This window comes from Crocuta crocuta, unplaced genomic scaffold (assembly GCF_008692635.1).
Source record: "Crocuta crocuta isolate KB4526 unplaced genomic scaffold, BGI_CrCroc_1.0 scaffold69, whole genome shotgun sequence".
NCBI lineage: Eukaryota > Metazoa > Chordata > Mammalia > Carnivora > Hyaenidae > Crocuta > Crocuta crocuta.
Genome location: NW_027551576.1, coordinates 2,577,777 through 2,587,067, shown reverse-complemented (window position 1 = coordinate 2,587,067; position 9,291 = coordinate 2,577,777). Strand labels below are relative to the sequence as shown.

Genomic DNA, 9,291 nt, shown 5'->3' with positions numbered 1-9,291 from the left:
GGGGCGGGGGGGGAGGGAGGGAATCTTAAGCAACCTCTATGCTCAGCATGGAACCTGACCCGAGGCTTGATCCCACAACCCTGAGATCATGACCTGAGCTGAAATCAAGAGCTTAATGCTCAACCCAAGAAGAGGGAGTGCTTTTTAAAAATTTTTTTCTATATACTGTAATTTTTTTAAATATAGTTTAATGTCAGGTTGGTTTCCATTTAACACCCAATGCTCATCCCAACAAGTGCCCTCCTCCATTCCCATCACCCTCCTTCCCGTCTCCCCCCCCCCCCCCACAAACCCTCAGTTTGTTCTCAGTATTTAAGAGTCAGAGATAGCTTATTTAGATTGAGGAGTCAAGGAAGACAGCCTGAAGGAGGAGGCATTTTAAGTGGCCTTTGGAAGGCCGGTGGAAGAAGCGGAGTAAAGGCCCTGGGGGTTAGAGAGTGAGCTCTCTCTGCTGTGGTGTCCAGTCTGGTTTAACCTCTAGGGCTGACATTTCCACAGCTTAAAAAGGTGGTGGGGGGTGGGGGGACACCAGGAGCAAAGTCTGGAAGGCCGTGGGAGCACTTGCTGGTTATGAATGCAGAGGCAGCCTGGAGGGCATCTCACCAGCGACTGGCAGGTCCCCGGCTGTTTGGGGTCATGGTGGGTTGACCTCCCCAGAATGCAGCTGTGGAATACTGCGTTTACAGAAATGTGTAGCAATATGGTGGGGGCGGGGGGGAGGAGCTGAAATCAGCACAGCCGTGTTTCTGGCTTGGAGACAGACAGGTGCTTTCGAGGACAAGAAGGCCTGCGGTGACGCAGAAACTTCTGTGAGAATTGGTTTCATCTCTTGGCTTCCAAGTTCATCTGACCTTGGGTTCACATTTTAGTTTTTTACACATACGGCACCTGAGACTCATGCTTTGCCTTTTGCTGCCTCGGTTCGGTGCGAAACAAGGACTAATTGCTTGGTAACTGTTGGCTGGTTGGTGCTGGATCGATGGAGGGCTGTGCACCAGGGCCGGGCCGGGTCCCCAGCTCTGAGGGCTGCAGGGGTGTCCGGTGGTAGCGGGGCCATCCCCTCCCTCGTAGGCAGGGCTTAGAGGGAAGCGTGTGCCTTTACTTCCTGGTCCCAAATAAAGTGACCGTGTCCAGCCAGTGTCTTAACTCTCAGGCTGTGTGTTCTCCTCGAAGTTACTGAAATCATTTGAACCTTCCTTTGCCACTTACCCCATGGTAGCAGCACATCCTACTTCAGAATACAAGGACTTGGACTGGGGTCCTTGGGCGGAGGCCCAGAGACGACCGAAGTTGTGCCCTGACCAGACCTGTGTCTGCACCCCTGGGGGCCCCTTCCCTTCTCCCCTCCGCTCCTTCACTCTGAGCCACACGTGGGCCTTGCACAGTGTTTACAAGGGGACGTCATTCTGATAGGCAGAGGGCATCGCTTCTTGTTCACACCAAACTTGTTAACCCTGGGTAGGTCCCCGCGGGTCTGGGCACACGGTTTTCTCTGTCCGGTGAGGGACTCCGAGTGTGCAAGGCCCCTTCTAGCACTAACGACACGCATGTCCCTATTGTCTCTAGGGGGTTTGGTACAGTTTCATCGCAGCCCCTGGGGGCAGGGGGAAGAGCCCCCTGTGGTTCCTTCACCTTCCAGGTTAGAAATCCCAGGGTTTTCAGAGGATTCCTGTGGACTTCCTTCTCGGTGTCAGACTCCCAGTGATTTCAGTCCACAGATCAGCAGCGCGTGCGTGTGCTCAGTGTAGACGGCCAGCAAACACCAGCAAGCTTCTGTTAGGATGGAAATTGGGGAGTGGAGGGGGAGCGTTGTTCTTACTCCAAGAGTTTTGCTTTTGGCTTAGCGTGTATGACTCTTCTCTTTCTTTTGGAGGGATTTGAATTTGTTGCTGTGGTGGTAGGTTTCCACGGCAACTGCTGTTATCGCACATCTGGCATCAGATAACGTTCCCAAAGTCCAGGAGTCTGCACAGAGTCAGGCTTCCCCTCATCCCCACGGCTCTGCCCAGGATGTGGAGACGCACAGGGTGCAGGGTGTGGTGGCTCGGTGCCGTGTTCAGGAGACTCTATTTGAACTTGCTGAGTTCCCGGGCGTTATCATCCGGGCTGCACCGAAAGTTACCTGGGCTACTGATGTTTTACACTGGAAATTCCCTCTTCCCTTTCTGTGGAGGAGGAGGGTCCGAGAGAGGGCGGCATGTTGGGAAAGAGTATTTTCTGATTTATCACAACACACATATTAGCACGGCTTTTTTGTTTGCTTTTAAAATTTTTTATTTTATTTTTTATTTTAGAGAGCAAGTACAAGTTGGGGAAAGAGGCAGTGGGGAAGAGGGAGAGAGAGAATCTTAAGCAGGCTCCATACTTAGTGCAGAGCCCGATGTGGGGTTCGATCTCACGACTTTGGGATCATGATCTGATGAGCCCAAATCGAGGGTTGGACGCTCAACCAACCAAGCTACCCAGGCTCCCCTGTGTGCTTGCTCTTTTCAATCAAAAGTTCATAAATAGGAAGTAGAGGAGAACTAGAATCCTGCCGAGTGTCTGAATGTGGCAGGCAGGCCTGTGGGCTGTTTTTAGCTGTTTCTTTAAAATGGAAAGTTCCAGTTTGCTTTGGGGCCAAAATTCCTAAAAGAAATCCTGCCTGGAGGTGTATTACGGGGTCACTGTATATTTGCGAGTTTATATCTTGCTGACTCAATTGGCAAAAGTTTTATTTTTCCTGGTAAACATTCAGGAGGTTTTTTCCCTCCCTCCTTTCCCTAACAAAATCATATTTGTCATACGTGTATGAAACAACCGACTGTTAAGAGTGTGCACACCTCTGCGATGATATGAAAATGAGTGGTGGCAAACAAAGATTTCCTGTCTTAGGTACCGCAAGGTCTCAAGTGAAGTTGACTTTATCCTAATATTTCTTGCAAATTGTGACCAAGTGGAAACAAAATTGGTCAGGCCTTAGAGACCAATAAAAATAGCACAACAAAAGGGTTATTATTTGTGAAAAATGTAGGTTCCTCCCCCATATGACTTAGAAAACTTTAAGTTTTCTCTTAAAGTCATTATTAACTCTTCTTTAGAAACTTTAGAAGATACAAAACGTTTATTATAATAAAGGGTCATGCTTATTTTAATGAATAATGAAGCGTAAAGTTATTGCCTGGTACGAAGCCTTTTTAATTACAGGAATGAAAAACACCAACATTTGGAGTCCGATCACAATGTGATTTCTACTTTGAGTCTTTAGCTTTGAAAATGTGTGAGAACCACACCTGTGCTTTAAGCTCGTGACAAATCACATGCAGAACTCTGTGCTGATAATATAGCCCAAAAATACTTAATGTGCCATTTCAGTGTGCCATGAGGAAGAAATGTTTATTTTTCATTAAACAATGTGTTTTTATTTCTTTCAACTTTGGGGGCAAATATGTGAATTATGAACCTGTAAATTTTCCCCATTCCTAAAAAAAAAATAACATACCCACACTGTAATAAAAATGTAACAGGCAAGAAAAGTGAGTTTCTGGTCAGGTTCTAAGGCAGCCTGTGTTAGGTCATTCTCATACAGGTACGGAGTTGAAAGACCTTTATTGTTTTAAATTAACTTTTGAGATGGTTTGTGATCAATACTTTTACCCCTCTTGTTACTTTGTTACTCTTAATCTTAAGCTCAGCCCTAAAGAGTTACTGACAAAATGGTCATGATGTGACAGGACAGAGGGGTTGGCAACATATAAGTGTATCAAACCAACACATTGTATACCTTCACCTGTTGGGTGTCAGTTACATCTCAGTAAAGCTGGGGGAGGGGAACGAGTAACTGTGTAGAAAACCACGTTTATGCAAAATGTCTTGCCCTTGGCAGCTAACCGGGCGCTCAGGCCCTGTTCTGAGAATGGCAGGCAGCCTGTCCCGTTTACAGAACTTTCCACGTGGAGTCTTTGCGCGGGGCGGGCGGGGAAGCGGGGCGCCGCGGCGGGGGCGTTTCTTCTGCTCAGTGACGACGCTACCCCCTCTCTTTGCATAGGTGAAGCTGCTCTCCGGGGAGAACCCAGGATGCAGACCCTCCCTGTGGCGTCTCCCCTCACCAGTCACCGCACAGGCCCCCCGCCCATCAGTCCCAGCAAGAGGAAGTTCAGCGTGGAGCAAGGGGACGATGTCCTGGACTGTGAAAATGACCATGCTTCCAAGATGAGTCGCATCTTCAACCCCCATCTGTAAGTTCCCTCTTTCTGAAGCGGGGGTCTTCTGGCGTCAGCTTCTGGGTGCTCCGTGTTTCTTCGGCAGCTTCATGCCAGCTCGGAAGTGAAGGATGAGCGACGCTTACCCGCCAGGCGGGAGATGAACCGATTCTAGTAACTTGTGGAGAGGTGGCATCTTCTTGCCTTCCTGCTGACCACGTGTGTGTGCCCGTGGATGGTAGCTTTAGCTTTCTCTTCCAGCATCCTGGGGGGGGGGGGTTGGCTGAAGACTGCCTTGTCTTGCCTGTACCAGTGATGGTTGATAGGAGAATTGATCTTCGGTGAATGTCTTACGGGCTGGGAAATGGAAGGAAAGGTTAGCGCCTACGCCGGCTTCCGTAAGCTCGTGTAAAATGTTTTGCTTGGGAGCCTAGAATTGTACATGAAAAAGTACAGAAAAAGTACGGTGGTCCCCCCTTATCTGCAGGGGATATGATCCCAGACTCCCCATGGATGCCTGATCTGCAGATAGTACCAAACCCTGCATGTGCCCTGTTTTTTTCTCGACACACATACCTGTGAGAAAGTTTAATTGATAAATTAGGCACAATGAGAGATTAACGACAGTCGCTAATAGAACAGTTATAACTGAATATTAGAGTAAAAGTTATGTGAATATGGTCTTTCTCTCTCAGAATATCTACCGCACTGTGCTCACCTTTGCGATGACGTGAGACGGTAAAATGAGGTGCGGTGAGGCGAATGGCGTGGGCGCTGGCAGGTAGCGTTAAGCTGCTGGTGACTTCCTGACGGTATGTCCGGAGGAGGACCATCCGCTGCCAGACCGCTGTTGACCATGGAAAGTGAAACTGCGGAGAAGAGGGGAACAGTTGTATTAATTCTCACCTTGTGGGTTTGCTGTAAAAACGTAAGACCTCCCCTAACGTGGGAAAAGATGGCTTCCTGTGTTGGCAACAAGGCGCTGCTCGTGGCGGAAGAGCCCGTGGGAGCGGGTAGAGAACCAGCCCTCCATTCGGCCACCGGCACTGTCCGTGGTCGCGACAGGAGTTGCTCCAACTCTCTGGGCCTTCGTTTCCTGACTTGTCAGACAAAGGGGTTGAAACGAAAGTTCACTGAATGTGTGTAGCGTCACCGCATTTACGGTAGGAAAACCGCTCGCTTCTGTGCGCCTCCTTGTGGGTCCCTCTTTGCACTTTCTTCTTACTGCGCATGCCCGGCAGAGGGGGTGGAATGCTCGCTCACACGTTTTCAGGATTTGGAGACACCCAGCCAGCTGCCCCGGGAGTCTGCTCTGGCAACTGCGTGGCCGTTTGGCACTATCAGAGCGTGGGAGCTCGTGGGGGGAGGGCGCGGTAGGCCTGATTGTTAGAAGGTGTAGCTTTGTATATCCAGGTAAAAAGATCCTCCTCTTCTCCCCTTCCCGGGCCGTGAATCAGTGTTACATAATTATTCCAAATGCTTGGCTTCCCCAGTTGTGATTTCTGAGGATGCTGCTGTTTCTGGCAGGAACGCGACTGCTCAGAGAGTTCCTGTTTTCTCATTGGAGGAGACCTTGTGCGGTGAGAGCTAGCCGATAACGCCAGCAGCCCTGGGCATTCCATGCATTCCAACCCGCTTGGACGGTTGTGTTCAGTCATAAGACACACTGACAGAGGTATTTATCCTCAAATAAATCACTGCAGTGTTAGTCAGAGGCTGAGCCTGCAGTCTGGAGCCCTGGAATTTGCTACAATCAGGAATCCAGCGACAAGGCACTGCAAAACAATGAGCTCTCCCAGAGAGGGAGAGGCTGGTCATTTAGATCCTGGATGCTCAGCTGTTTGTTCCTTCCCTTTGCTACATGGAGTTTCTTCCTCTCCTTTGCTGTCCTCTTTCCTGAAACCCAGATAGGAGACATTTGGTTTTTTGAGTTTGTTTTTGTTTTGTTTTGGAAGGAAAGGGGAGGTGGCCTTGAGATGGTATATATTGTAAGCAAACATGCCTTGGTTTAAATTTCAATTTCTGCCACTTCCTCAGACAGTCACTTAATTTACCTGGCCCCAATATCCTTTGTATAATGGCATTGATACCAGTTCACGTGAGGGCTGCCGTGAGCACTCGAACCACCGTATGCAAGGAGTCTGGTGCTGTGCGACACTCTGTTGATAAGTAGCTATTTTATTATTAGTAAGTCACTTATTCTGATATTGGTAACAGTGATAGAGAATAAAAATACTATTATGGTGAATTTCAGTCAGAATGTCTTGGGCTCAAATTTTTAGCTTCATCTTTCACTGGAAGTAATCATAGTTGTTTCCTCACAGGATGAATGTAAATGCAGTGCCAGGTCGATGGGAAGCAACTCCGCCCCCCGCCTCAGTCATCATCATTATTACAGTGTTAAAGCAGTTCGAAAATGATTTGGTAACTCCTTAGGTGGTCGGAAACATGACCCTGAAGTATAAACAATTCATACTATATTATAATTACTATCATAATATAGTAATTTAATAGTATAGTATTAATAGTATTAATATGGCAATATAATAAATCACTATACATAATTTAAAGTGTAAATAGAATTGCTAGATTTCATGTGCAACTCACAGTTGATGTCATCATGTGGAGTTTCAGGAAAATAGAAACAGCAGCAGCCCCTTGGGCCATATTCCCTGGACTTAGGGAAGAAAGGTGGTCAGTGCACGATCAGTTCATTCTGGTGTCACTGTTCACCTGTGATAATTATTCTCTTCAGCAACAGTAGCAATGTTTCTATTTGTATCTTCCGAGAGCTGAATGACCAATTTTGTAGCCAGATCCTAAAGATGCTGCGTCTATTACTTCTCCATGTTGTAGGGCATTTATTATTGTTGTTTGATTTGATGAAATGTTTCCTCTTGGAGCTATGGCCTCTTCCCTCTTTCTTACTTAGTAACGCTTGAGAATGTCTTTTTTATAATAAATTACAAACTGATATCTGATTGGAAAAGAATGGTCTAGTATATTTGTTTCTTTAAGGAGATTACAAAATGATTTTTGCTTTTTATCTTCTGAAAACGTGTTGATGACGTGTAGTGAAAATGTGTTTTGTTTATTTTATCACTAAAGAAATCACAGTAATTCTGGGCATGGAGTGTAGTGTTGTTGGAAAACAGTTTTGACAGCTAGCAAGAGTGTTTCAAAGATGCAAGGCTTGGCTACATGTCGTTATAACTATCATGTTGAGATATTTTCCAGTAGAAAGGAGGGGATTAAGTGTCTCAGAGCCGGAGTAGGAAGCTACAGAGAATGACTCAACTTCACCTGATTTGATTCAGGGAGGAGGAGGAGAGAGAAGAGAGTTTTCTTAGTGATGTCTCCAGAACTTGGAAATTGAGAATTCCTGGGCTCCTGTTCTACCCTTTATAGTCATTTGAACTCTTCATTAATTTTCTTGTTGATATGGTGACTCAGAGAAATACATACATCTATAAATATATATTTATACATGTATAAATACATAGTTATACATACACATACATATTCATGTATATTTATACATATATAAGTACATACCTGTATACATATATATGTATACATTTATATATATATAAATACATATAAATATAAATATATAGTCTCCTAAGAAAGGTGTTAAGAATATGATTTCTTCTTTGGAAGTTGAAAGATACCGTGTCTCTTAGAAAGTGCATTAAGGAAGGTCTGGGGCCATGGCTGTTGGGATTCCTCTCATGAAAATGTCAAGAAGTAATTCTTTATCAGGATCCTGGTATTCAAGTGTGATCTGTTCAGGAAGAGCTCTCTTTCCCTTCTCTGTTACCTGTATGGATTCCTATTGTATAGCCGTGAATCAGGTGAATGAAGCACTTTGTTATTTTCTGGCAAACGTGATTCTCTTGTAACCTGCCTGTGCCAGCCATGGAATCAACCATTTCTTCAGGGGACCCCGGTTCCTTTTAGTGCAGAATAGGATTTAGAAGCCCCAGCCTGGGTGCGAGGTATTAGGATGGTGGCATTGCCTTTAGATTGGAGTTGTCTAATATCGTAGACACTAGCTACTTACGGCAATTCAAATTTAAAATTAAATAAAATTAAAAATTCAGTTTTTTCTGTTACACTGGCCCTCTTTCAAACTCAGCAACCCCGTGTGGCTGGCTGCCACCATATTGGACGGCACGGATACAGACCATTTCTCCTGTCACTGAAAGTTCTATTGAAAAGCACTTTTTCTGGACCCTTTCCGGGGAAAGAGCTAGGGAATCCTGAGTTCTTATTTATACTCCCAGCGCGAGTCCAGTCCCACAGAGTTCTTCCTCGCCCTCCCCCATTCCATACTTGCATGTCCCTGCTTCCCGGCAGCACATGGACTTGTTCATTCCTATAGTTCACGTGGAATAGTTTCGGAGTTGCTGTGCCCATAGCACTTGGAAAAACAAACCTACTAAAAATAGAGTTCAGGATTTGTTGGTGGTTCTTTTTTTGTTCTGTGCCGAGGGTATGACAAAATACTTACAACTCTGTAGTCCGTTACGTGGACTTCCCTCCCCCGGCCCCCAGTGTTGTGTTAACTGAAATATATAGTTGGACCCATTCCTTTCTGTTTGCGTTCAGCTGTAGAGTTCTTCCCCCCTTGTTGATTTCATGTTGTTGTTTCAACGTGTACACCGTTAACACACTTGTATAAGTCTGCGTTATATTAGAAAGGATTTTGGAGTGTGAGGAGTGTCCCTCCCTCCCATCTCCTCCTTTCCCTTTTGCTCCTTCTGTAGGCTGTTAACCTTTTTGCGTTTCTTTTGTTAAAGTAAGCAGATAGGTGAATGGTTTCTCAATTCGCCTTCCTTCTCTTATGTGTAGGGGAACACTTGATGCCCCTTTGAGCTCTGGTGGTTTTCACCAACCATGTACCGTGCACATGTTTCCTTGCCACTTCTCATCCTAGCGTCCAGCCGCATTGCGTTCCACTGCGTGCGTGTGCCGGAACTCATGTAACCAGGCCCCTCTGTTCTGGATATTTAGGTCCTTTCCAGCATTTTACAATACTGATTATGCTGCAGTAGATAATCTTGTGCATTTCTTTTTTTAAAAATGTTTAATGTTTATTTATTTTTGA

General features: G+C 45.9%; 1 protein-coding gene across 1 annotated transcript in view; it reads left to right on the top strand.

The window, feature by feature from the left end:
* Nucleotides 1-9,291, top strand: part of VGLL4 (vestigial like family member 4) — a 78,869-nt gene that overhangs the window by 35,530 nt on the left and 34,048 nt on the right. Inside the window, exon 2 of the mRNA XM_077751561.1 lies at nucleotides 4,028-4,217. Coding sequence (XP_077607687.1) covers nucleotides 4,028-4,217 — 190 coding nt within the window. The remainder of the gene's footprint in view (nucleotides 1-4,027; nucleotides 4,218-9,291) is intronic.